The sequence below is a fragment of the Acomys minous genome (genome assembly GCF_964271855.1).
Source record: "Acomys minous genome assembly, chromosome: 18".
Lineage (NCBI taxonomy): Eukaryota > Metazoa > Chordata > Mammalia > Rodentia > Muridae > Acomys > Acomys minous.
In genome coordinates this window covers 64337147-64365076 of record NC_140501.1, presented here as the reverse complement: position 1 = coordinate 64365076, position 27930 = coordinate 64337147, and the positions used below count along the sequence as shown (strand labels likewise).

Here is a 27930-nt window from a genome sequence, read left to right as displayed (position 1 = left end):
TTTCTTAATAAACTTTATTTTAATAATTGTAAAAAGAAAAAAAATCAGGACCAAAACGTAAGGCAACTTAAAAACTTCAAATATATATTCCTTATCTAATAGAGATTTTTAATTTCCAGGTCCTCTGTAAAGAAGTGAGGTCCTAGGGGCGGAGGGGGGGAAGGAAGGCGACAATGCCATCACACAATTCAGTCAGAAGAGAAGCTATCAAGTGAAATCAATGGAGCATGATGAAAGCACGAGAAGACCAATAATTCTGTCAGTCAGAACTCAGTCCATCTTGAGGTTAACATAGATGTAACGGATGAACTTTAAGGAAGAAAAAAAGGAGATGGTGCCCAGCATGAGGAAGAAGACATAGCCAGTCAGTAGGGAGTAGCCGAAGAACTCCACTGTCTGTACTGCCCCTGACATGTTGGACCGCCGAGCGTAGTAGAAAACGGAGTAGAGGAAGATGAAGAGGCCAGTGGAGCCCACACTGAGCACGGAGCGCCACCACCAGCGGTAGTCTTCCCCGGACAACTGGAAGTAGGTGAGGGCAATGGAGATGCAGGCCCCCACGCTCAGCAGGATGGCGAAGACAAAGAAGAGGATGCCATACAGAGTGTACTGCTCTCGACCCCAGACCGTGGCAAAGATGTAGTACAGCTCCACAGAGATGGCGCTGGGAAGAGAAGAGACAACACACAGCAGTTAGCGGTGCGCGCGGCCACGCCTTCCCACGCTGCAGTCACTGTGGAGATGAAGGCCACTGGGGATTCTTGTGTCTGAGACTAGCTGCTCTCATCTTGTGGTCATTTCCCTGAGCGGCCGAAAGCAAACAGTAGCTAGAGCACGTGGCATACGTCTACACTACTACTGTTACTTGGGAGGCTGAGGCAGGAGGACTGCTAATTAGGTTCAAAGCCAATCTGGGCTACAGAGCAAGTTCAGGCCAGCCTGGAAAACAGTGAGACTGTCTCAGTGGAAGCTTTAAAAGGGCTGGGATATACAGCTCAGTGGTAGAGAACTCACCAAATAATGCATGAGGTCCCATATACACACCAGTACTACAGAAAAGGAGTAAGTAAGAAAAATGGGGAGGGGGTAGGGAACAGTACTATATTATTTGTTTTCTTTTGTATTGTTTAAAAGGTATACAACAAACTGCATGAGTAAACAACAGGCCTTACGCTCCACATGCCTGTCAACACTGAAGAGAAACCAGTTCTACAGCATTGATGCAAGGCTTAAAGCCCAGTTGATGGCTCTCTGTTTGCTGAGTGCGAGAACTTCATGGTGAAACACTCATATCTGAACTAGCTGAAGCTTATTCCTACTAGAGACAGAACCATCTAAAGAGCTGAAGTGGGGAAAGGGAAAGCTGAGCAAAACCCTGAAAAGGAGGGCTGGAGAGGTGGCTCAGAGCTTAAGAGGTCCTGAGTTCAATTCCCAGCAACCACTTGGTGGCTCACAATGTGATCTAATGTCCTCTTCTGGCATGCAGGTGTACATGCAGGCATGTATACATAATAATAAATAAATATTTTTTTAAAAACAGGACAAAGGGGAATGCACATCTGTAATTCAAGCACCCAAGGCAGGAGAATGGTAAGGGTTTTGGTTTTTTGTTTTGTTTTGTTTTTTCCAGTATAGGGTTTCTCTGTGTAGCCCTGCCTCTCCTGGCACTCACTCACTCTGTAGACCAGGCTGGCCTCGAACTCACAGAGATCCTCCTGCCTCTATCTCCCAAGGGCTGGGATCAAAGGTATGCACCGCCACCACCCAGCAAATTTTAAGTGTTGTTGTTGTTGTTTTTTAATGTATAGAGTACTCTGCCTATATGTACACCTGCAGGCCAGAAGAGGGCATCAGATCATATTTAGATGGCTATGAGCCACCATGTGATTGCTGGGAATTGAACTTGGGACCTCTGAAAGAGCAGTCAGTGCTCTTAACCTCTGAGCCATCTCTCCAGCCCATGAATTTTGAGTTTTAAAGGCTGTCTCAATAAATAAATAAATAAATAAATAAATAGAGCAGTCAGTGCTCTTAACCTCTGAGCCATCTCTCCAGCCCATGAATTTTGAGTTTTAAAGGCTGTCTCAATAAATAAATAAATAAATAAATAAATAAATAAATAAAACAAAACAAAACAGAAAATAAAAAACCAAAATCCTTTAGAGTCCAAAATCAAACCAAACCCAACCCAATCCCCCAAGAGTGATGGCCATCGTAGGATGTGAAGATACCTGAAAGGCAGGAAGCCACCAACGGTCATGTGGATGACAGTAGACTTGTACCACGGCTGGGGTGGGATCTCCCGGGCGATGTTCTTGGTGCGACAGGGTGCGTCAAAGGCACTAGCGTTGTTCTTCCCAAAGATGCCTCCAATGACAGTGAGAGGAAAGCCCACCAGCAGCCACACTGTCAGGAGCAGCAGGATGGTAGTGGCTGGTAGAGCCTGTGTTGAACCATTGGCCCAGTGCACTGAGTTCACCACGCTCCACGTCAGGAAGAAAGGCACTGCAGGAAGGAGGGTCAGCAGTAGGAGCAACATCCCTGTGACACCCCACTCTGACTGGACCTAAAGGGGAAAGGGATGCAGTAGCCTGACACTCACAGGGCCCACCTATGCTCCCAGATGTGCAGAGCGGATTGAATTCACCGCAACCCTTTTATAGTTCGTTGTTCCTTGTTCCACGTTATTTTTCCAACACCCGCCAAGAATTAAGGCGGTTGCTCCATTATGGTCTGAGAGTGGTGCAAATCCCCCTGCCTACAGAAACCTGTGTTGCCATGGCACTGATGATCCCTAACATGAAACAGTCATTAGGGTTAAGGACCTGTTCTCAGAAAGCCATTGCTTCAGATATGAAGTGTGATGGGACATAAACCACATGCACCAAATTAGAAACAACGAGGGTCAGGATACAGACTGTAACTGTCTTTGCAAAGGCAGTCTGGCTTGAAGGTTAGCATGAGCCTAACCCTAAAATGAAAGGAGTAGCAAAAATAAATCTAACAGGTGTGGTGGCCCACACCTTTATTCCCAGCACTCCAGAGGCAGAGTCTAGGACAGCCAAGGCTACGCAGAGAAATCCCGTCTCGAAAAATAAAACAACACCACCAGAGTGGCTAGACACTGTGGTTAGCATTCCATGTGCCCCTTTCTTATTTAATCCTCACAGGAACCATGTGACATAGGTAATACAGACCCCTACAACGGGGTCTCCCTGTGGAGCCCGTGTGAGCATTAACTGTTATAGTCCCCCTGCCTCAGCCTCCCAGGTTCTAAGGCTCTAGGTGTACAACACCTTGCCTGGCTTCAACCATCTGTGTGTGTGCTCTGGTGCTGGTGCGCACGGACACTTGTGTGTGTAGAAAGCAGAGGGCACCTCAGGTATAATTCCTCAGACACTGTCCACCTGTCTCCACTGCCCTAATGCAGAGGTTACAAGCATGGAGCCAGGTGTGGCAGCACACACCTTTATCCCAGCACTCTAGAGGCACGCGGATCTCTGTGAGTTCAAGGTCTCCTGAGCTACATCTTGAGTTCTAAGAAAGTCAGGGCTACACAGAGAAACCCTGTCTTGGAAAAATTATAAATAAATAAATGCTACTCAAGGGAGTTGAGTGATGATGGCTCAGTTGGTAAAGTGCTTGGCTTATAATCATGAGGGCCTAAATCCTTTTTATTTTTTGGTTTTGGGATTACAGGCATGGGCCATCAAACCTGGCTTTTTTTTTTTTTTTTTTTAGGGCCTAGGTTCAATCCCCAGATCCCACATGGAAAAAGCTAAGTATAGTGGCTCATGCTTTTTTTTTTTTTTTTTTTGAGACAGGGTCTATGTAGCCCTGACTTTCTTAGAACTCAAGATGTAGCTCAGGAGACCTTGAACTCACAGAGATCCGCGTGCCTCTAGAGTGCTGGGATAAAGGTGTGTGCTGCCACACCTGGCTCCATGCTTGTAACCTCTGCATTAGGGCAGTGGAGACAGGTGGACAGTGTCTGAGGAATTATACCTGAGGTGCCCTCTGCTTTCTACACACACAAGTGTCCGTGTGTACCAGCACCAGAGCACACACGCAGATGGTTGAAGCCAGGCAAGGTGTTGTACACCTAGAGCCTTAGAACCTGGGAGGCTGAGGCAGGGGGACTATAACAGTTAATGCTCACACGGGCTCCACAGGGAGACCCCGTTGTAGGGAACTGTATTACCTATGTCACATGGTTCCTGTGAGGATTAAATAAGAAAGGGGCACATGGAATGCTAACCACAGTGTCTAGCCACTCTGGTGTTGTTGTTTTTGTTCTTTGTTTTTCAAGACAGTTTCTCTGTGTAGCCTTGGCTATCCGGGACTCAGTTTGTAAACCAAGCTGGCCTCAAATTCACAGAGATCCACCTGTCTCTGCCTCTGGAATGCTGTAATTAAAGGCTGCTCAGTGGTTGTTATAAGCAGTTGCTCTTCTTAGAGGGACCTGGGTTCAGTTCCAAGCACCCACGTGGTAGCTCACAACCATCTGTAACTCCAGCTCCAGGGAATCAGACGCCCTCTTCTGGCTTCCACAGGCACTGTAGGCATGTGTTGTACATACATATATGCCGGCAAAACTCTCATAAATATAAATATTTTTTAAATGCTCCTTAGAAGCTGGAGTGATGGCTGAGAGGTTAAGAGCATTGGTTCCTTCTCCAGATCCTGAGTTCAATTCCCAGCACCCACATGGTGGCTCACAACCATTTATAATGAGATCTGATGCCCTCTTCTGGCCTGCAGGTGTATATGCAGGCAGAGCACTGTGTATATAATAATAAATAAATCTTTAAAAACAAATTCTTTCTCTGTGAGTTCAAGGCTAGTTTGGTCTACAAAGGGAGTCCAGGACAGTCAAGGCTACACAGAGAAACCCTATCTCGAAAAACAAACAAACAAACAAACAAAATTCTCCCTGTATTCCCCGCCCTGTGACTCCACCCCAGGACCTATGATGTGTCCTTGGTTCCTAAGTCTAAGCAGACCCACAATCAAAGGGGACGTTCTTACCGGAGAAGAGGCTGGTGGTAAGAATGATGTTCCACACCCAACGGTCGCCTCCAATCTGCCGGTAGAAGTGGCTGGACACATAGCCAGCGATGCAGCAGGTCAGAGCATACAGCAAGATGGCCGCCGAGTTAATGGCTCCATGGCGGTGCACATTGAACATGCCCAGCAGTGCCATGACAATGATGCCTACGTGGTGATAGTGGAAAGCTCAAGTTAGGTCTGCATCTCTTCTCAGCATCAGAGCAATCATCCCCTTTGACCCAGCTCCTCAAGCGATAGCATTTTCCTAGTTCTACCATGAGGAAGACCCCCATACACATCCTCACTAGAGCTACTGGTTCCCTTAGGTTTTTCTCTCACCTTGAACAGAAGGGGAATCCACTGACCTTTCCTAATAACCCATCTGCTACCCTTTGAGAGCAACTCATTTCCCCTCACCAGTGCCAAGGGCCAGGAACTGGGCACCCACACCAAGCACGGCACAGAGCAGGCCACGGTACGGAGGGAAGCGGAACACGTCCGTGTGGATAATTTTCCAGCCGTTATCACCCTGGTCAAAGTCGTCACCAGAACCTCCAGGGCTGGTCTCTTCGTCTAGGTTGTACCGAGCCAGGTCATTGCGGAGCACACGCATTAGAATAACGGCCACAAAACCCACCAGTAGAAACACCAGCACCATGGAGTTGATGATGGACAGCCAGTGGATTTCCAGGGTCCGAGGAAAGAAACCACCATCATCCCCGCGGCGCCTGTCACTGCGCCGTTCCACCTGAGTCTCAGACCAGCGCACGCTGTAAGTGTGAGTAAGGCCCAGGAATTCATCGGACCGTAACCCATCCAAGCTGTGGGGCTTGACATCACGAACCGAAACATTGGCAAATATAATCCGGTCTCCGTGGAATTCTAGGTGGAAGTCCAAGTGTGTCCACAGGCCTATCTTGTGGCTATGTGGCAGGAAGCCACTCTCTTCCATGTAGCCCACAAAACCACGGATTGGCAAGTCATCTACCACAAACTCAAAGTAATACAATTCCTCAATGGCCTGGCGCAGCTGCTCCACCTATAAGAACAAGCCACGAGTCAGTTACCCAGAGCCTCTCAGAGCTACAAGTATTTCTCAAACTCAGCAGTATTCTTATTTTGGGTTGAATGAGTCTGTGTTGTAGGGAGAGATGCTGACCTGCACATTGCAGGATTCAGCTTCTTTGATCTCTACACAGCAATAGTACCAATGAATTGTGACAATCAAAAATATTTCCAAGCCTGGCTGCAGCGGCACCTGCCTTTAATCCCAGCACTGGGAAAGCAGAGACAGGTGGATCTCCCTGAGTTCAAGGCCAGTCTGGTGTGTACAGAGTGAGTTCCAAGTCAGCCAAGGCTGTTGTTACACATAGAAACCCTGCCTTGGAGTGGTGTGTGTGTGTGTGTGTGTGTGTGTGTGTGTGCATGGGGTCTGTTATACAACATCCTTGTTATCCCAGCACTTAGAAGGATAATGCTGGGTTTGAGGCCAGCCTGGGCTACATAGTAATACCTTATCTCAATAATCAAGCGAAACTAGAGCAAACCCCCCAAGCCAAGCAAACAGAATGTCTCTATACACTGCCAAAGTCCCTCAGGGGACAACGCTGTTCCCCGTTGACACTCACTGACTGATTCTGGCGTATTAGCCCAAAAGGAACAAGCATGACTTTGGTGGATAAAGTTTCAGAAAAATAAGTGGAGCAAAACAGATGACTGGGAATCTGGAGAGAGGGCTCAGCAGTTAAGAGCACTGGCTGCTCTTGCAGAGGTCCTGAGTCCAATTCCTAGGACCCATCTGGCAGCTCACAGCTGTCTACAACTCAATATATATTCAAGCAAAACACCAACGTACATAAAATAAGCCATTAAAAAAAAAAAGTGCCAGGAAAGCCACGCATGGTGGTGCACACCTTTAATCCCAGCACTCGGGAGGCAGAGGCAGATGGATCTCGGTGAGTTTGAAGCCAGCTTAGTCTACAAAGTGAGTCCAGGACAGCCAAGGCTACATAGAGAAACCCTGTCCCAGGAGAAGAAGGGAAAAAAAAAGTGCCAGGATTTGCTAAAGAAACAAACAAACCAAAAAGTAGCAGGGAAGGCTAGGAAGTCCGGTGTGCGGGGGAAAGAACACTACACAGGAGTCTTTCGTGGGACCAGTGCGGCGGAGTGAGGAGCCCCGGGGCTCTAGTATATCAGTTCTGCATTTCAGTCAGCATCCGTGTAATCTCGAAGAGTCAGTCTTGAGCATCTAAGCAAGTACACTGGGTTGTGGTTAGAGGCCAGACAGATAATTTCCATAAAGGTACCATAAACGCGGGGCACTGCCAGCCCCTGGCAAGGAGGGCTAATTGAGAACGAACGAGGGGAGAGCTGACCTGTGCAGAACTGAGCTGCATGTGGCACAGAATTCTCTTCTCCACGTTCTCCCGAAAGCGGATCTCGTACAAAGATTCGGCCATTCGGTCCCCGTCCAGTACTTCACCCAAACTAAGACTTTTGTGACGGATCTTCTCAGGACAGCAGACTGGAAGCTGATAGTAGTGGTAAGTTTCCTGAGGGTTATGGTAAGGTCCCACTTTGTTGACATATAAAATGACAGGGTCACCGGGCTTGTAGTGTGTCACACCTTCCACCCCTGGCCCAGGGCCCGTGCCCAGCAACAATATCAGGATTGGAAAACACTGGCGGCTCCAACTTCGAGGGTGCCCCAGGACTGTCATCCTTAAGGCAGCAGAACCTGTTGGGGGGAATCCTGTGGTTACAGAAACTAGGAATCAAACCCTGACGCCCCGGGTCTGGTCTCCCAAGCGCTCATTGGCTCCACCTCCTCCCGTTGGCCTCCAGATCCTCATACCACACAACTTCTACCCCCAAAGACAGAGGTCTTGGCGTGCCCTCATCAGTACTCCCAACCCGGGGTTCACGCCTCTCGAGGCCTCCTCCCCCGCCAAACCCCCGCCACCCGGGGCCTCTGCTGCGCGCGCCAACCCGTTTCTATGGCAACGCCCGGAGGGCTCGCAGCTCCGGCAGAGGCACCCGCCGCAGCTCCGGGGTCCTCACTGCAAGGTACCGGCTGGCCAAAGAGGCGCCAGCGGCCTCACGGGCCCCCGTAGCTGCCCTTGGGCTTCTGCCTGGGTCTTCCAGAGAGCGGCGCCGGAGCGGCAGGCTTGGCGAGGACCTGAGGACCGACCTCCTCGGGGTTGTCTGCCGCTGCGCCTGATCGCCGCGGCTGCCGCGACGCCGCCCTCGTCCACACTCGGCTCGCCCAAATGCTCCCGGATGAGCTCAGGTTCGCCAACCATCCCGCCCCGCCAAGGACTCCACTTAGCTCGCTCCCGGAGCCACCGGGCGATGCAAGTGGTCCTGCCGGCGAGCAGCCTCGCAGCCCGGACACGTCAGCTTACCACTTCCGCCCTCGCCGACGGGGACCTCAGCTCCGGGAAGCCGAGAAGGCTCCACTCCTGTGAGCCGGGAACTCCGGGATGCTCTTGCCGATGTCGCGGGCGGCTTCCCACGGGGGCTCGCGCGGGCCGGGCCGCCCTGAGCCCCTAGGCTGGAGACGGCCGGCCGGAGAGTGGGAGCGCGGCGGCTATAAGCGGGACCTGGCGCGGAAAGTTGCCCCTAACCTGGACGGGGCGGGGCCTTAGGTGGCGTTCCCACGCCAGGGGACAGGTGCCCTCAAACACCTTGGTAAAGGTGTCCTTCCGAGGCCTTCTGGTGGCACTGACCGGTCAGTGTCAGCAACAAACAACGCGGGAGCTGGGTGAGGTGCACCTGCAGTTTGCCGCTTCCCCCCGCAAGGTGGGCGGGTTGACAGCTCTATTTTTAATAGGAAGTAGGTTTTTGGTGTTTGGTTTGTTTTAACCTGGAATTCCTGCTGACTTCCAGTTCGACGTCTTTCAGTCTCCTCTTTCAGAGTTTCAGAGGTTTTACAGGTACCACCACCTTACCTCGCTTCCCTCCTTTTGTTACTGTGTATGTCTGTGTGGGACGTTTGGGCTTCTCCCTAATTTTGCAGGTTCGTTTGAAAACTTCTGTCTGGCCCAGCCATTCTGAAGGGGCCCTGTCTTTTAGGATTCCCTCTGAGCAGTGACTTTTACTTGGCAACGTGGGAGCAAATGGGAGGAGGCTGACTTAAAGTTTTCTATCCTGGGGGAAGCAACTCCGGAGGGACATCACAAGGCCATTCTTCTACCCACTCCTAGGGCTGCCCTTTTCTGATCCGCCCACCCATCGCCCAGAAGCAGTGAGATCCTAGAGTCAGACACAGTGGCTTTTGTCCTTTTTGCCCTCCTTGGTGCCCAGCCTGGCCTTGAACTTCGTAGCTGGGACTGCAAGTGCACAAGGCTTACATTACTGGGGCAGAGCGCTGGTCGGGCGTGGTGGTTCACACTGTTAATCCCAGCACTCAGGAGGCAGAGGCAGGCGGATTGCTTTGAGTTCGAGGCCAGCCTGGTCTACAAAGTGAATCTAGGACAGCCAAGGCTACACAGAGAGACCCTGTCTCAGAAAACAAGACAAAAAACCCAAAACATTACCAGGGCAGGCAAAACTTGAGTTTTGTAGCTGGAGTAACTTTTTGGGGGGGGGGGGTCAAGACAGGGTTTCTCTGTGTAGTCTTGGCTGCTCTGGACTCACTTTGTAGACCAGGCGTACCTCAAACTCACAGTGATCCACCTGCCTCTGCCTCCCGAGTGCTGGGATTATAGGCATGTGCCACCGAGCTTGGCAGTTAGGAGTAATTTAAGATGCTTTGGAGCCATCGTCTGCTGATGACCTACCCAGTGAAGCCAGAAATCAAAGCTTCTGTTAGTACCCCTCAAATAGCAAGCTCCCTTGATTGTTTCTTGTACAGATCACATACCCTTCCTTCTGTAGACTATTCTGCCCGCCCCCGCCCCCACCTCCACCATTTTCAGACTGCTTCTGGAAGGATTGTTGAAAACACAGTACCAAGCCGGGCATGGTGGCACATGCTTTTAATCCCAGCTCTTGGGAGGCAGAAGCAGGTGGATCGCTGTGAGTTTGAGGCCAACCTGGTCTACAAAGGGAGTCCAGGACAGCCAAGGCTAACATGGAGAGACCATGTCTCGAAAAACCAAAAAAGAAAAAAAAAAAAGAAAAAGAAAAAAGAAAACACAGTACCTTGGGAGCAGAAGGTGCCCAGCATCAGGTTTTGTGATTGGTTAATTGGAGGTTGTACTGAGACAGGATCTCTGCAGCCTCGTCTGGCCGCAAGCCTACAGTGAGCCTCGTGCCTCAGCAGGATTGTAAGAGTGATGGATCCACTGTGCTGCTTATTCTCCCTGTGTAGACTGCACACCCTGCCGTTCCCTGCTGGCTAGAGAAGTCCACTCTGTGAACGGATACCAGTTGTCCTGGAAGTCCTTTCCGTACCTCTCCTTCTAGGTCTGTTTATATCAGTTCATCTCACTGTGTGGGTGGTTTTCATATGTCTCATTTGTAATTTCAGGCTCCTTTCAAGGATATAATTTATCCCTCTTTTTATCTTAACTTTGCAGGGTTCTTGTATGTACTGGGCAGCGTAAACCGTGTTCCTTGAACACGTTGGTCTAGCTTCTGTCCGTGATGAGAGATGGGGTTTGCTAACACACTGTCTATCCAGGGCCAGTTCATGTGCACTGATGAGCAGTCCTGGGTGATCTCCTAACTGTGCTGTGCTCTGGGCAGGTCTTTAATCTTACTAGGTCGGAGAGCTAAATTCTAGTAGAATTTAGAACCGCGGTGCCAGCAGGTGCACACACTCAGTAAGTGGGACTTGACAAGTCACCTATGGTATAATCATTTATTTTGGAAGATGCTCAGGTTTTGAGACCCCGACTCAAAACAAACAAACAACCACCTGAAGGTTGGGGTGGTTTGAATGAAACACCCCCACAATGTCTCCAGCATTCAGATTTTTTTGTTCCCAATTGGTGGCAGTGTTTGGGGAGGCTTAGGAGATGTGCCTTTGTAGGAGAGCGGTACTAATGGTGCTAGGGCAGGGTTTGATCCTGCTCGGCTTCTTGCGTGCAGTGCAAGACATGACCCTCTGGAAACTATAAGTAAAAATAAACTCTTTATAAGTTGCCTTGGTCATAGTGTTTTATCACAGCAATAGAAATAAATAATACAAAGGTGGAAGTCATCCAACATCTTCCTGACCTCCACATGCGTGTGAACCCCCTCACATATATGTGTAGGTACATAATACACACAAAGGAAAAAAACTTAGAATCCTCTTGCCTTTACCTCCTGAGTGCTTGGCTGTCCTTTCTTTCTTTCTTTTTTTTTTTTTTTTTGGTTTTTTTTTTTTTTTTTTTTTTGGTTTTTCGAGACAGGGTCTCTCTGTGTAGCCTTGGCTGTCCTAGACTCACTTTGTAGACCAGGCTGGCTTTGAACTCACAGCGATCCGCCTGCCTCTGCCTCCCAAGTGCTGGAATTAAAGGCGTGCGCCACCACCGCCCGGCCTGTCCTTTCTTTCTCTTTCTTTCCTTCTTTCTTTCTTCTTCTTTTCCTTCTCCTTCTTCTCTTGGATTCTAGACATGCACAAATCATGCCCAAGTTTGCCCCACAAAACCTTTGTTGTTGTTGTTGTTAAGAGTTATTTATTTATTATTTACATAGCATTCTGTCTGCCAGCAGCCCAGAAGAGGACACCAAATCTCATTATAGTTATGAGGCACCATGTGGTTGCTGGGAATTGAATTCAGGACCTTTGAAAGGACAGTGCTCTTAACCTCGGAGCAGTTTTTCCAGCCCCATCCCCACAAAATCTTATAAGAACTATAAACATGCCTTCCTGCCTGTGCTGGCTAGTTGTATATAAACTTGACACAAGCCAGAGTCATTTGGGAAGAAGGAACCTCAGTTGAGAAAATGCCCCCACCAGGTGGACCTGTGGACAAACCTGTGGTGTGTGTTCTTGCTTGATGATTGATATGGCAAGGCCTACTCACTGTGGCCAGTGTAGGTGCTAGGCTGATGGTTCGGGGAGGCAGGGAGGGGGGGCTATAAGGAAGCAGGCTGAACAAGCAATGGGTAGTATTTCTCTTTGCCTGGAGTTACACAGATATGTGCTAAACTGGCCTAGAATTGGACCTGGTGGCACAGGCCTGTAATCCTCACTGCTGTGAAGGCCCAGACAGACAGTCTTATTGCCAGGTCAACTTAGTGAAACTGTCAAAAGAAAAGAAAAAGAAGCTGGTATATAGCTCGTGGTTTCAGTAGTAAGACATTTGGCTGGCATGTGGGATGCTGTAGATTCAACCCTTAAGGGGGGTACTGGGGCCAAGGAGGAAGATCTGGAATTCAAAATTCAAAGTCAGCCTGGGATACAGTGATACCATTTCTCAAAATAAAATAAAATAAAATAAAATAAAATAAACCCCCAAACAACCAAACAAAAAGCACATAGCTGTAACAGAAGGATTTTTAAAAAGATTTATTTATTTTATTTATTGTATATGAGTGCTTTATCTGCAGAAGAGGGCACCAGATCTCATTATAGTTGGTTGTGAGCCACCATGTGGTTGCTGGGAGTTCAACTCAGGACCTCTGGAAGAGCAGGTGGTGCTCTTAACCACTGAGCCATGTCTCTAGCCACAACTGTCTTAAATGGAAATAAAAATCAAATTTGTGTGGTTAGTGAGAAGGCTCAGTAAGATGGCTTCCTTTGCCAGTATTAAAACCAGAGTTCAATACCCCAGCAGCCATGCAAAAAGCACGGCTGCATGCACTGCTGACCCTGTAATTGGGTGGTAGAGAAGTGGACCCCGAGAGCTCACTGTCCAGCCTCAAATGGCGAGCTTCCAGTTCACTAGCAGACTGTCTCAACGCTGTAAGGAAGTGTGGCAGGAAGATACCCAGTGTCCTGCTCTGGCCTCTGCATGCGTGGGCACACATATCCACACATAAATGCTTCAACTGGAGGGGAGCAGCAGGCTTGCGAGCGACCAGTTAATTGATGGAGGGTTGTGCTAAGCAGGAACTGCAGTGGGCACAGAGCTGCGAGTGCATCCTTTTAATACATATGGTGTACGGGCAATTTGTGAGTACAAGAACGTGCCCTGTGTTCATATGGAACCAGAGCAGGACATGAGCTGCCCTCTGCCACTCCTTACACTGTCCCTTTGAGGCGGGGTCTTACTGAAGCCGAAGCTTGCACTTGGGGAGTAGCCTGGCCGTCAGCAATCCCTGGAGATCCTCTTACGTCCACCTTTCTCCGTGCTGGGACTGCACTGGCCTTTTTGTAGGTGCTGGGGCTGAACTGTCTTCATGCGGGCAGAGCAAGAGCTCTTCACTGCTAAGTGATCTCTCTAGAACATCCAAGTGCATTATGAAAGAAACAATGAGGTTAAAGAGATGGGATTGGATGATCCTTGATGTCTACATTCAGGACAACGCCAAAGTCTGAGCGTAGGAAATAGTTGAGTTTTGGATATGAATTTGAGGTGCAAAGACATGGTCCTGTAATATTTAGTGAGCAAGTAGGCGTGATCTTGAACTCCAAGAAGTATCTGTGGTGGGACAGAGACACAAGGATCCGTCAGAGTAAATGTGGTAACTGAAGCCTTGAGAGTGTGCGAGATCTGTAAGGGAGGATGTGGGGGTCTGAGAAAAGCAAGCCCGTGACAGAATTTTAGATATCCGAGTAAGGGGAAAACAGATGGAAGGGCTGGGGGAATGTGGGTTGATGGTAGAGTGCTGGTCCAGCACACAAAAAGCCTCAATCAGCTGTGAAAACAAAACGAAAAGCTGGAAAGCGCTGCTGCTGCAACGGAAGAATGACGGAAAGGATGGGAAGAAAAGATGAATATCCCAGGTTCTGTAAAGCAAGGATGCAGATCAAGGCTGAGCTCTTGGAGTGTGCTACAATACCTTGCAGTCCTGTATGCAGCCTTACATGTTGGACTGCGAAGTCCAGAAGCACCTTCATTTCCAGCGTTGTGACCAGTGATGAGTAAAGGTGTATGGAACATGGGGCCTTGGGAGTTCTGTAACTAAGACATGGCAGTAACAACAGGCAAGACAAAAAGAATGTTCCTTTCTTTCCCCTTCCAAGTTCTTAGTGAAGGGTTGAGCCCAGCATCCCAGACTGGTGTGACTAGGTAAACATTAGGAGACTAACTTCACTTGGGTACCCCCCCCTTCAGAGGCTCAAGGTGGCTTCTCAGTAAACAGAGGCTAAGTATCGAAGCTCCCCACTGTGCAAGCCCAACACCATGGGGAAGGGAGACAACTCGGAAACGACATCAGTTACCCCAGCCTATCGCTCTGTCATGGAGGAGTATGGTTATGAGGTGGGCAAGGTCATTGGCCATGGCTCCTATGGAACTGTCTATGAGGCTTACTACACAAAGCAGAAGGTCATGGTGGCTGTCAAGATCATCTCAAAGAAGAAGGCCTCGGATGACTATCTTAACAAGTTCCTGCCGCGTGAGATACAGGTCAGAAAGGGAGCTGAAGGAGGAACTCAAGCTTCTTAATAAGCTACTTGAGGTATCTTAGGGTTATAACTATAGAAAGGGGTGGATCCAGAAACCTCCAGAACAGAACGGAATGTCTTAAGTAGGAAAATTCTGTGTGTGTGTATGATACCTTTGTATGTATGTATGTATCCATCCCCTAAGTTAAAATGCAAAATGGGATTCTCCCAGACACCTGCTGACTGTTGCCAAGTTGCTAAGTAGCAGTGGGGGAGTAGAGGACGGCCAGCCCAGCCGGGGTTTGCCAGGTTTGATGGTTCCCTCTTTTGGGATCAGGTAATGAAAGTCTTACGGCACAAGCACCTCATCAACTTCTATCAGGCCATTGAGACCACATCCCGAGTCTACATCGTCCTGGAGCTGGCTCAGGGCGGTGATGTCCTGGAGTGGATCCAGCGATACGGGGCCTGCTCTGAGACCCTTGCTGGCAAGTGGTTCTCCCAGATGGCCTTGGGCATCGCCTACCTGCACAGCAAGGGCATCGTGCACCGGTGAGAACAGTCACCGCACTGGGCTTTGGCGGTCTCAGGGGAGTATCATGCATATTGCCCATTTTCTGCCCTTTTCTCTTGACTTCTTTCAATATCTAGGTCCATTCGTTCACCATATTGTAATCATCTGGTCAAGGACACTTGTATCCGCTGTGTGAGAGCACTTTATACACAGTGGTGAACTAGTGGTCCTCAGGTACCAGCCTCTCCCTTTTGGGCTCCGCTCACAACTCCGTGGCTTTGCTTCCGCTTTGCTTCTCACAGACATCCCTTCCTATCCTGTCCTCGTCTCTAGCCTCTTGACCCCTTTCCTTTCAGCTCCCGGTCTAACACTCAGCCCTCTCCCCAGCCTGACCCCCAGCCTTTCTGCTGCTGGTAGGGACTTAAAGTTGGAGAACCTGTTGCTGGACAAGCGGGAGAACGTGAAGATTTCGGACTTTGGCTTCGCCAAGATGGTGACGTCTAACCAGCCCGTGCGTAGTAGCCCTTCCTACCGCCAAATGAACCTCAGCCAGACCTACTGTGGCAGCTTTGCTTACGCCTGCCCAGAGATCTTGCTAGGCTTGCCCTACAACCCTTTTCTGTCTGACACGTGGAGCATGGGCGTCATCCTCTACACTCTAGTGGTCGCACGGCTGCCTTTTGATGACACCAATCTCAAGAAGCTGCTGAGAGAGACCCAGAAGGAGGTCACTTTCCCTCCTAACCTCACCGTCTCCCAGGAGTGCAAGGTGCTGGCTCCCCCAGGAGGGCTGAGGCCTTAGGGATGACCCATGGGGAGGGGAAGGAAATACCAACTTTAGACCTCCCAACTCTGCCTCCTTCTCTGGGGGCGGGGGAAGGCTTTTCTCATGCCAGAGCCAGCTCCAGCTCCTAGTCAAAGTAGTGTGGAGGACTTAAAGAGGGTTAACCACTGAGCTTCAAACTTTAAATGCACTTGATAGCTAGGTTCCAACATAGATCCCTTGAGGGGAGAAAGGATTATGCAGGCATGCTTATCTTTTCTTGAAGGGCTCCAGCCTAAACCCAGAGCCCCGCCCCTTTCATCAGAGTAGTGTGATGGGCTACCCTGTTTCTTAGGTCCAGCTGTGTGGCACAAGAGGGGCAAGCTCAGCCAAGCCCTCTCTCTCCCCTGCCCTAGAACCTGATCCTCCAGATGCTACGCCAAGCTACCAAGCGTGCCACCATCCTGGATGTCCTCAAGGACCCCTGGATGCTCAAGTTCGAGCCTGAGCAACCCACACATGAAATCAAGCTGCTAGAGGACATGAGTCAGCCCACCACCAGCACCACTAATCGGCACCAATCCTTGGAAATCACAACTTGAAAGTGGCTGAGGCAGGAAGCTAAGGAGAAAAGCAGGAGGGTCGGGGGGAGATCTTTTATATAAAAATAAATCTGTTTCATCATGTAGGGTCAAAGACGTTTTTTCCTCAAGAGAGTCTTTTTTTGTTTGTTTTGTTTTGTTTTCCGAGTCAGGGTTTCTCTGTGTAGCCCTGGCTGTCCTGGAACTAGCTTTGTAGACCAGGCTGGCCTCGAAGTCAGAGACCACCTGCCTCTGCCTCCTGAGTGCTGGGATTAAAGATGTGCACTGGCACTGCCCGGCTTTTTCAACAGAGTCTCAGTGGAGAACACTACTGAGGGGTGGATTTCCACCCAAAGCCTGTGAGCTGCACGCCCATGAAAGCTTTACTGTGCCAACTAACTTCAAGGCTCTTATTTTACGTTTTTGTTCTCTAATTTCCTAGCGTGCCACCATCCTGCATGGGGATGGGGGTGGGGGGCTTGGCGGTTCTGTTTTGGCTCTGGCTCTCCCATTTACAGTTCGAAGCAACAGCATGGTTCTTTCTGTTCTGTGTTTGCACCCAATTTGGGTAAAAGTTTTAACTGGAACTAGCTGTTAACCAAAGGGAGCAGGACAGGCCTGGTCTCTCGATGTGCACGCTGCCTGCTCACACTTCACACAGAGGTGCAGATGTGCACGCTGCCTGCTCACACTTCACACAGAGGTGCAGATGTGCACGCTGCCTGCTCACACTTCACACAGAGATGCAGATGTGCACACCACCTGCTGACGCTTCACACAGAGGTGCAGATGTGCACACCACCTGCTGACGCTTCACACAGAGGTGCAGATGTGCACACCACCTGCTGACGCTTCACACAGAGGTGCAGATGTGCACACCGCCTGCTGACGCTTCACACAGAGGTGCAGATGTGCACACCGCCTGCTGACGCTTCACACAGAGGTGCAGATGTGCACACCGCCTGCTGACGCTTCACACAGAGGTGCAGATGTGCACGCTGCCTGCTCACACTTCACACAGAGATGCAGATGTGCACACCACCTGCTGACGCTTCACACAGAGGTGCAGATGTGCACACCACCTGCTGACGCTTCACACAGAGGTGCAGATGTGCACACCGCCTGCTGACGCTTCACACAGAGGTGCAGATGTGCACACCGCCTGCTGACGCTTCACACAGAGGTGCAGATGTGCACACCGCCTGCTGACGCTTCACACAGAGGTGCAGATGTGCACACCGCCTGCTGACGCTTCACACAGAGGTGCAGATGTGCACACCGCCTGCTGACGCTTCACACAGAGGTGCAGATGTGCACACCGCCTGCTGACGCTTCACACAGAGGTGCAGATGTGCACACCGCCTGCTGACGCTTCACACAGAGGTGCAGATGTGCACACCGCCTGCTGACGCTTCACACAGAGGTGCAGATGTGCACACCGCCTGCTGACGCTTCACACAGAGGTGCAGATGTGCACACCGCCTGCTGACGCTTCACACAGAGGTGCAGATGTGCACACCGCCTGCTGACGCTTCACACAGAGGTGCAGATGTGCACACCGCCTGCTGACGCTTCACACAGAGGTGCAGATGTGCACACCGCCTGCTGACGCTTCACACAGAGGTGCAGATGTGCACACCGCCTGCTGACGCTTCACACAGAGGTGCAGATGTGCACACCGCCTGCTGACGCTTCACACAGAGGTGCAGATGTGCACGCTGCCTGCTGATACATGCTGCCTGCTGACGCTTCACACAGAGGTGCAGATGTGCACGCTGCCTGCTGACGCTTCACACAGAGGTGCAAATGTGCACACTGCCTGCTGATACATGCTGCCTGCTGACGCTTCACACACAGGTGCAGGTGTGCACGCTGCCTGCTGACACTTCACACAGAGGTGCTAGGGTCCAGTTAGTGCAAGGGCACCCTTTCTCTCCTGTATCACACTAACCTCTTCTGGAAGACTGCCAGGGACCCGGGGTTCCTTAAACAATGCCTCCTACTTACTGAAGTAACAGAGTTCCAGCCAAGCCTTGGAGTGAACTGTGAGTTCTGAATAAGGAAAGCTGCTCACCCCTGCAAATGGAAAATGGGGCTACCTTGTTAGGGGTATGACTGCTCCAAAACAACGAGAAAGGCTCAGATTGCCTCCTCGTGATCTGATCTCTCTTCCCTCCCCTCTCCCCGTCCCCCTTCCCCCTCCTTCACGTATCCTAGAACCCCTCTGTAGCTCAAACTAGGCTGAAACTCATCCTCCTGCTTTAGCCTCCAGAGTACTGGGATTACAGGCATGTGCCACCATGTTGGACTATCAACATGTTTGTAAGACAAATAAAATAATTCGTTCCTCCCTCCCTCCTTCCTTCCTTCCTTCCGTCCTTTCTGTGTGTCACACATGGTATACCCTGGCTGTGCAGCTCTGGTGGTTTGAACTCATAGCATTCCTCCTGCCTCCGCCTCCGTAGGTGCTGGGATTAAAAGCATGTGCCACACCTGGTATTGACGACTACTTCTTAACCTTAGCACTAGGCAACTCGGTGACAAATCAAATTGAAAGGTAAAAGTGCCCAGAACATAGTCTGAGAGATTGTAAATGGCCAGTCGCCTTTTCTTTTTGTCCCCCATCTCCCCTACCCCCCACAAGACAGAGTTTTTGTAGCTCTGGCTGTTTCAGAACTTTATTTATAGACTATGCTGGCCTCAAACTCAGAGATCTGCCTGGCAGTACCTCCCAAGTGCTGGGATTAGTGGCACTGCCCAGTGCCATTTGTTTTCACGCACACATACTTCATTATTTTTTACTACTTAAAACAGCTCTCAGGACCAGGAAGAACAAGACACATAGACACTAGGGATCCACGTACCCAGAGGACAAAAAAAGTCTTCTGCTACCAAAAGAAGGGCGGCCAAGGGCTTCTTCTGTAGCAAAGCCTCCTTCAAAGCTCAGGCAAGGAGGGGGTGGGGGGGCAGGGGACGGGGACAGACATGGACAGAGACAATGAGTTTTTCTCAGTTACACTGCCACCTCAGCAGGAACTCACAAAAGCCTTTAGCTGTCAGCATTTGGCACTTAAGGCAGAAAGATAACCCAAACTCCTCAGGACACCCACCCAACCTGCCAATGTTTTTTCATTGTCTTCATCCTTTCTGGAAGCTTTGGGGACACCTACAGCCTGACTTGTCTCTCCAGCAAAAAGCTGTGCTCCTTCAGCTTGGCCTCGCTCATTCCCACAGCACCCAGGATTCAGAGAGAAAACAAACAAAACAGGGCTTTTCCTTGCACTTGCAGCCCAAGATGAGGGCGCAGATTGCTGAGTGGCTCGCAACCCTCTACTTCCAGTCAGATGCTGTCACAGTCAGCGACTTGTGCAGCTGTAAAAGCAGCAGCTTCTGCTGCCGGATCCTCGGTGATGAGACAGCACAGACAGCAGACGTTAGACAGTGACCTTACCCCGTGTCGCTCACCCTCTCAAGTCTTTCACAGAGCTCTGGGTACCTGGCCCTGCAGGCAGGTGTGTGCGCAGTACACGTGGCGAGCCGACTGGGCTGCTTCCTCCTTATTGCCTACACTTAACAGCCCCTGTGTTAACTCCTCTTGCTCCATAAAGAAGCTTTAAAAAGTGAGTGAATTTTTCTTGCCTAGAGTGCCCTGGCCAAGCAAAAGGATCTTTCATGAAGAAAGCAATGCGGTTTCTAATTCTCAAAAGCATGACGTATATAAACTTTAGAAAGTCAAGGTAAGGGCTGGAGAGAAAGCTCAGTTGCTAAGAGCACTTGCTGTTCCTCCAGAGTACACAAGTTTAGTTCCCAGCACCCACATCAGGCAGCTCACACTGTAACTTCAGCTCCAGGGATCCAATGCCCTCCTCTGAGTTCTGTGAACACCCACACGCACGTGGCATAAATACACATAGACATATATACATGCACATAAGAAAAATCTAAAAGCAAACAAAAGCTAAGAAGACAGAGTCTGGCAGATCTCTGTGAGTTTGAGGCCAGCCTGGTCTACATGGGGAGTTCTGGGATAGCTAGGGCTACATAGTCCCTGTCTCAAACAAACAAACAAAACCACCACACAGAAAACAAAACCAAAGCCAGCTGTGCTAGTGCACACCTTTAATCCCAGCACTTGGGAGGCAGAGGTAGGTGGGTCTCTGTGAGTTCGAGGCCAGCCTGGTGAACAGTGTGAGGTCCAGGACAGCCAGGGTTACACAGAGAAACCCTGCCTAAAAAACAAAAAACAAAAACAAAAACAAAAAAACCAAAAAGAACAAACAGAAAACAAAACAAGAAACAACAATAAAAATAAAGCCGAAAAGAAAAAGAGTCTTGCAGCACATCCAGCACCCACAGTTGTCAACCCACAACCACCCGTTGTGGGGCTGTAGTGGGTAAAGGTTGTGAGTTCACCCCTCTCCTGAAAAGCCAGTTTACCTACGTGCAGGAAGAGGAAGCACTCCTTCCTGTCTCCAGAAAGTGACCACAAAACCCCATTTGGTGGAAGGGTGTGACTAACCTGGTTCCTTTAGATAAAACACATCAGAGCTTCCTCTGAGTTAACAAGAGGCCCTGGAGAATGGAGATAGCCCGGGTCAGCACCTTCATTTTACAACCCAGAGCTTTAAAAATGGGGGTGGGGGGGGGGCGCGGGAGTTCTTTATCTCTGTTCTCTGGGCTCCAAGCCTTTTGTCCATTTCTCCGTCTTCCTAGGCCTTTCTTTTCTTTTCTTTTCTTTTTTTTTTTTTTTTTTTTGGTTTTTTGAGACAGGGTTTCTCTGTGTAGCCTTGGCTGTCCTGGACTTGATTTGTAGACTAGGCTGGCCTCGAACTCACAGTGATCCGCCTGCCTCTGCCTCCTGGGTGCTGGGATTAAAGGTGTGCGCACCACGCCCGGCTTGGCTTTTCTTTTCTTAAAAATGTTTTTAATTGGGGCTGGAAAGATGGCTCAGAGGTTAAGAGCACAGTCAGCTTTTCCGAAGGTCAATTCCCAGCAACCACATGGTGGCGTACAACGACCTTTAATGAGATCTGATGTCTTCTTGTGGTGGGCAGGCACACATGTGGGCAGAATACTGTATAAATAATTTTAAAATCTTTTAAAAAAAAAACAAAAAGTTTTAAATAGCCGGGCATGGTGGCACACACCTTTAATCTCAGTACTCGGGAGGCAGAGGCAGGCAGATCTCAGTGTTGGCTCTGTTTATTAACAATTAAACTTTATTATACAACCCAACTAGCTTACACAAGAGGGAAAAAAGGTTAAAGGGACAGAAGAGTGAACCTTCTGGAATCCGTTCCGCAGGACGGGTCCTTAGGTGTCTCTGTCCCGTGAGCTGGTCCGGTCCCTTCCTCTCTCCGAGAGCCCTGCTCGCCTTCACCTGTTGTTTTTTCTTTGCCCCACCTTCCCAGTCACAAGCAAAGGGCGGTCTCCTTCTCCCTTCAAGGGTCAATTAGGAAAACAATAGCCACGGTGGGGTTCCCAGGTCGGCTTCCTGAATTCCAAGCCCAGGAAGGCTCGGAACAGTCTGTCACAAGGTATTCATGGCTTGCCCCAAGGGTAAAGCCTGCTAAGACTGCTTCCACCTGTGACAAAGCTTAATCTTTCCCACATCTCAGTGCTCGGGAGGCAGAGGCAGGTGAATTGCTGTGAGTTCGAGGCCAGCCTGGTCTACAAAGAGAGTCCCGGACAGCCAGGGCTACATAGAGAACCCTGTCTCAAAAACAACAACAACAACAACAGGTTTTAATTATATCATTCCCCCTCCCTTTTTCCCTCCAACCCCCCACCCCCAGCTATGCTCTCTTGAACCCCTCCCGTGTTCTCCACTCTCAAGTTGATAGCCTCTTTTTCTCTGATGATATTTGGTACATACGTGCACGCAAGCTCACACATGCACACATAGTACATATAAATAGAACCTCCTGAGTCTGTTTTGTGTGTGTCTGTGTGTGTGTGTGTTTTCAAGACTGACCACCCTACATTGAACAACTGAGCCCCAAGCTGGCTGCTTATCCCTGGAAGAGGTTAATTCTTTTTCCCAGCAGTCAATAGTCCACTGTAGTTCTTTGTTTAGGGGTGGGGTCCCATGGCACTTTCCCCTTCCACACGAACACGCCCACTGATGTTACTGGTGCTCTAGTCTTTTCCATGCAGACATTTCTAGGAGAGACTGTTTCACAGCAGTCTTTCTGTCCCCTCTTCATGGTATTCTAGCTCTGCAGTCTGTTGATCTGGAGTCCAGCAGCAAGTCCCAGCATCTGTCCCCGCCCCCCGCTGAGTGGAGACTCTCATGTATGTTGGGCTAATAGCCACTTATAAGTGAGTATATATCACCCAGGCTTTTCTCTCTCTCTCCTTCTGTCAGCTTAGCTAGGACTCTCGCCTCTAGACTGAATGTATCAGACTTGGTACACGAATTAAAACCTAGTTCTTTTGTCTTCTGGCTGTCTTATTCTGGCAAAGCGAGCTAAGCTACCCTGTGCACCCCTCCCCTGAAGCAGCAGAGGATCCTCCCCCAGAGTGCGCGAGAACCTGGCTCCCCTCCGTCAGAGAATGCACAGGCGCCCACATCCCCCAACCCCCACCCCTGCTTGATTCTCAGCCCTCTGTGCTACCGGATCTTGGAACAAGCCTTCACCCAGCCAGCTTCCCCAGAGCTCGGAGGGTCGGTAGCAGGCACACTTGGTTAGCTTCTCAGGGACGTCAGAAGGCTGAGAGAAAACACTTTTAGTGACATAATTCAACAACCTGTAACTGCAGTTCCAGGGGATCCAATACCCTCGTCCGGCCTCTTCTGAGCTCATGTACACATACCCACCCCAGCTAGAGAGATGGCTTAGTGGGTAAAGGCACTGACTGCTCTTCCAGAGAGCACAGGTTCAAATCCCAGCACCCACATGGCAGCTTACAACTCTCTAACTCCAAGATCTGACCTGCTCACATGTCTATACATAGTCTTATGTGCAGACAAACACCAATGCACATCAAATAAAGGTAAACAAATTTTAAAAATTAAGTTCAAAGAATTGACATGAACCACCCTCCCCGGTGCCATGCACCCTCCTCAGCAGCCCCTGTCTCTTGTTACTTTGCTTTTCCCTGGTCCCATGCTTTTGGGCTGTTTGTAGCTCTTCCGTCTCCTTCAGTTTCTGTATTGCTTCTTTAGGAGTTAGACCCTTCTCTTTTTCTTTTAAGAGTTCAATAAAGCTGGGTGGTAGTGGTGGTGGCGGCGGCAGCACAGGCCTTTAATCCCAGCACTTGGGAGGCAGAGTAGAGCAGGCACATCTCTCTGAATTCGAAGCCAGCCTTGTGTACAGAGAGAGTTCCAGGACAGCCAGGGCTACACAGACAAATCCCGCCTCAGAAAAAAACCAAACCAAACAAACAAGCAAGAGTCCAATGGAGCAGACCCATATTGTGTGAAAGTAAAGTACTGGCCACCAGTCGCTCAGCACAAAGCATATGCTAAGTATTTCTATCACTGCTCATCTCTGTGTGATTCTCTACAACGAATGTGCTGGTGTCCCTTGGCAAATGTGAAAACAAGCACAGAGATGTGGACAGTTTGTCTTTTTTTTAAAATTTATTTAATATTATTTTATGTGCATTGGTATGGGGGCAAGGGTGTCAGATCCCTTGGAACTGGAATTACAGACAGTTGTGAGCTGCCATGTGGCTGCTGGGAATTAAACCTGGGTCCTTTGGAAGAGCAGGCAGTGCTCTTAACCACTGAGCCATCTCTCCAGCCCCGACATGTTTGTCTAAAGTTGTAACTAGTAGGTTGGGAAGATTAAGTAGGAAGCAAAGCATCGTGCTGGGCAGGGGGGGCCACATACCTATAATCCCAGAATTTGGAAGGCTGCCGGAGGAGACGGCTGCAGGCTTGAGGTCAGCCAAGACCCTTTCAAACAAACAAAAATCAAACAAGAGCAAGCTGACTCAAAGGCTATTATTTGTTCTCTTGCTCTTCTAAGCTTCATTTCAAGTCCCATTTGATGACCATCTGTCCCATTTGCTGTCTTAGGAGATGTCACAGGTCCTGCTCTGCATGGTCAAACTAAAGGAAGTCCAAGGGACAGAGGTGCAGGGAAGACAATGTGACTTTAATTTCTTCTTCCATCATCTATAGTCGAATGATAACTTTTGCAAATAAAAGCCTGGAGGCCTCTACTGGCTTAAAAACCCTCCCATACTCACTGCCACACACGTCCACTTTAAATAATTACAAATGCACCTGACAAGGCTTTTCTTGATTTCTTTTCAGCTTTATACCTCAGATGAGGCTTATCCACAGGGTTGGACTTCAGGATCCAACTTGGGCTTTGGCAAAAGTCTCTAATCCTTGAGCTAACATTTGAAGACTCATTCCATTCCGGGTGTGAATGCAGGTAACACCTACAACAAAATAAATCACATTTTACCAAGCGTTCAGGATTTCTCACTACTCTCATCTGCCTCCTCCTCAGCCCCTCCGGTAACACAGTACCAAGTCGGGCAACATCTGTGATGTTCCGCCTCTCATCATCAAAGAAGACCATCTGAGAGAAAGGGACTCCAGTCTTGTGGTGCAACCTGTGAAAGACAGGGCGCGGGGTAACCCAGTTGCCAAGGTGACCGCTCATTCGCTACTTCTCCTGCTCCCACGCTTGCCTGTCTGCCTACCTCTCAAAGTGTGTGACTTTGTTGCCTGGATAGATTTCCCGATGAGCAAAGTATTTGACCAGGTCAAAGAGCTCCAGCAGTTGGTTGGCCCCTTGCACCGCACCTGTCCTAATCAATCAATCAATCAATCAATCAGTACGGGGGAAGTACAGAGTACAGGATGAGGGACGGGAGAGAGAGAGACAGAGAGAGAGAGAGAGAGAGAGAGAGAGAGAGAGAGAGAGAGAGAGAGAGAGAGAGAGAGAGAGACAGAGACAGAGACAGAGACAGAGACAGAGACAGAGACAGAGACAGAGACAGAGACAGACAGAGACAGAGAGAGAGAGAGAGAGAGAGAGAGAACATTTGTACATTTGCACTTCCTGTACCCAGGGGAGTTACATGAAATCTCTTTCCGCCTGGCGGTGAGTTAGCAGGACTCTGTCACTTTTCTCACCGTGAAGCAGCAGCAACCGGCACTCCAAGGCTCAGCAATCGTTCCAAGACCTCGGGCACCTCCGGGTACAATCGGATGCTCTTGCCCCGTATATCTTGAACCGTTCCATCTCTGGAGTGGATGACGACATAACGCTCAGCTCCCGCAAGGTCCTCCCTGGCCCCATACCTTCCTATTGTCTCACCTCTTCTTGCGGAACGGGGGGTTTACGTGTGTTTCAACCCAGAAAGGCCAGAGCGTGTAATCTGCGAGAGGAAGGAGGGAGAAGGTTCAACCTGGCGGAGCGCGGACACAGCCTCCTCCGGGAGCCGAGGAGGGAAGCGTTTTACTAAACAATCCCTTGCCGTTCCTCACCCAGATCAAACACCACAAGCTCTGGCAGCCGCGTCATGATCCACCCGGAAACCCCAACTTGTCGCTGAGCGAACCCCAACTCTATGGTGTCTTGGTGGGCGGCCGGCACGCCGCGGAGAGCCGGCGACGCTCTGGTGACTAGAGCGTCGCCTAGTCGGACATCGGAAGAGCGCCTACGGAGGCTCTGTGCGGAGATTTACCAGCCGTGGGTGACCACACCTTTCTCCAAGGCACCCGCCACCACTTCCCGACACCACCCAGCTCACCACTTTCCTTTCCTTTCCTTTCCTTTCCTTTTTTTTTTTTTAAAGATACATTTATTTATTATTTATACTATATTCGGCCTGTATGTACTCCTGCAGGCCAGAAGAGGGCACCAGATCTCATTAATAGATGGATGTGAGCCACCATGTAGTTGCTGGGAATTGAACTCAGGACCTTTGGAAGAACAGGTGGCGCCTTAACCACTGAGCCGTCTCCCCAGCCCCCAGCTTACCACTTTCACCAGAGAAGCCACGGAGACTTTCTTTTTGCACCCCTTTCTTGGAATTGAAACCTCATCTCGTCAGTTTATTATTCTATGCTCATCTTGTATTTACATATTAGCATCTTGATAGTATAAAAACCAGCCTTCATTGACAGTGAAAGCAGAAAGAACGTAATTTCTGCACCCCGCGGTAACGTGTGCCTTAACACAGCTCCACAGGAGACCTAGCCCGGGGTTATGTATACCTAGGAGTTGAGATCAGTACAGGCGATGAAAATCTAGTCTCAAAGTGAGTTCTGGGGCTACACAAAGCAACCCTGTCTTGAAAAAACAAACAGAAAGAAAGGAAGGAAGGAAGAAAGAAAGAAAAAAACCTAGGTGGGCCTTAAAACGTAAGGCTTCTAAGACTGTCCAAGGCAAAAAGAAGAAAGAAAAAGAAAGAAAGAGCAAACCTAGGTGGGGCGTTTGTAAGGCCTCTGAGATTTTGTCCAAGCCAGCATGAAGGTCCAGCAGGGTTGCACTGGGAGAGAATCTCTTCTCTTGGCTTCTACCATCCTCAGCAACAGCATGCTGGCCGACCTGGCAGTTTGTAGGAAGTGTTTGTCAACCTCTGAAACATGGACAGTTGTGGTTTTGTTTCTTTCCTCTTCTTCCTTCCTCAAGACAGGAGCTCACTATGTAGGCAAGGGTAGCCTTGAACTCACCACATATGTAGCTGCTCTGGAATTCTCGAGTCTGGTGACTCAGCCTCCCAAGTGCTGTTATTACAGGCTTGAGCCAGCACACCTAGCTAGCTACCATGGCTGATTTCAAGTTACCAACAGAGCCACTTAACATGGAGTCAGGCAAAGGGACAACCTTTGGTGTAAAAGTAGCTTTTCGGGGGCCGTCCTTGCTCTGAATAATGACACGGAGACCTTTATTTTTTGTTGGGGACAGTAGGCCATATGGCCAATGTTCAGCCATCTTGTCCAAGGCTGCACCTTTAAGTTTCTGTTTCTCACAAAGCCTGCCTTTTACCAGAAACTAGTTGACCCTGTTATGGTTTAGCAGTTAGACTAGACAAAGATAGAGCAAGATACTCTTTATGGCAGAATGTTATGACCCTGCCTGGAATTCCCTGTCTTTTAAGATAGCCTGCAGCTGGGTTGCCATAGCAATATGCTTCCCTATCTCCTGCGTTATAAAAGCTGCTGCCTGAAAAATAAAGTTTGAAAGCTTGATCAATATTCAGACTTGCTCCTCTTCTTTGTGTCTTGTGTTCTGTCCTTCATACAGGTGAATCTCCTCCCGAGCTTTAGTCGAACCCCCGCTGGCTGGGGCAATTTTTATGTGTGAGAATAAGATTTATATTTATTAAGAGTTTCAGGCACTATATCTGGGCAGATACTCAGCTATTCTAACCTGATAACAATAGCCTGGCCTACTTCTGCCCTGTGGCCCATTACCTGCCATCATAGTCTCCTCCTTCTTCATTCATATGCCAATGGCTGATTTTCCTAAACTAGCATTTAGAACTTCGAAGAAATAATTCCCATGAGCTCAGTGGCCCCATCTATACAAGAGAGATGACAACGTCCCCATCCAGGATTACTTGGGATAACCCGGTAAAATGTTTTTCAGTTGAAAAGATACACTGAAGCCAAGTGGTGGGT

The 27930-nt window shown here is 49.5% G+C and overlaps 3 protein-coding genes across 13 annotated transcripts; 1 reads left to right on the top strand and 2 right to left on the bottom strand.

The window, feature by feature from the left end:
• Positions 1-87: 87 nt before the first annotated feature.
• On the bottom strand, positions 88-8591 carry TM9SF1 (transmembrane 9 superfamily member 1). Of its 4 annotated transcripts, none has more exons than XM_084767756.1 (6): positions 8454-8591; positions 7425-7786; positions 5467-6088; positions 5029-5214; positions 2232-2505; positions 88-664 (listed from the first exon to the last, which is right to left on the bottom strand). In XM_084767756.1, the coding sequence occupies exons 2-6, from the start codon at positions 7767-7769 to the stop codon at positions 271-273; spliced, it is 1821 nt and encodes a 606-aa protein (XP_084623882.1). In that variant the 5' UTR covers positions 7770-7786; positions 8454-8591; the 3' UTR covers positions 88-270. The 4 variants fall into 4 exon arrangements, with proteins under 4 accessions (XP_084623882.1, XP_084623880.1, XP_084623883.1 ...); XM_084767754.1 differs by lacking the exon at positions 8454-8591 and adding an exon at positions 8240-8422; XM_084767757.1 differs by lacking the exon at positions 8454-8591 and adding an exon at positions 8120-8233.
• Positions 8592-9719: 1128 nt separating this feature from the next.
• On the top strand, positions 9720-16439 carry TSSK4 (testis specific serine kinase 4). 2 transcript variants are annotated; one of them, XM_084767775.1, is made up of 4 exons: positions 9720-14498; positions 14814-15028; positions 15408-15759; positions 16170-16439. In XM_084767775.1, exons 1-4 carry the CDS (start codon positions 14274-14276, stop codon positions 16353-16355), a joined length of 978 nt encoding a protein of 325 aa, XP_084623901.1. In that variant the 5' UTR covers positions 9720-14273; the 3' UTR covers positions 16356-16439. The 2 variants fall into 2 exon arrangements, with proteins under 2 accessions (XP_084623901.1, XP_084623900.1); XM_084767774.1 differs by having other exon boundaries at positions 15378-15759.
• Positions 16440-21418: 4979 nt separating this feature from the next.
• Positions 21419-27592, bottom strand: LOC311589396 (magnesium-dependent phosphatase 1-like). 7 transcript variants are annotated; one of them, XM_084767782.1, is made up of 7 exons: positions 25789-27571; positions 25619-25679; positions 25435-25545; positions 24999-25106; positions 24823-24908; positions 24609-24731; positions 24098-24393 (listed from the first exon to the last, which is right to left on the bottom strand). In XM_084767782.1, exons 1-6 carry the CDS (start codon positions 25823-25825, stop codon positions 24640-24642), a joined length of 495 nt encoding a protein of 164 aa, XP_084623908.1. In that variant the 5' UTR covers positions 25826-27571; the 3' UTR covers positions 24098-24393; positions 24609-24639. The 7 variants fall into 7 exon arrangements, with proteins under 7 accessions (XP_084623903.1, XP_084623905.1, XP_084623904.1 ...); XM_084767781.1 differs by having other exon boundaries at positions 24105-24237; positions 25789-27570; XM_084767777.1 differs by lacking the exons at positions 24823-24908; positions 24999-25106 and adding an exon at positions 21419-21773 and having other exon boundaries at positions 24173-24237; positions 25789-27592.
• Positions 27593-27930: the final 338 nt, after the last annotated feature.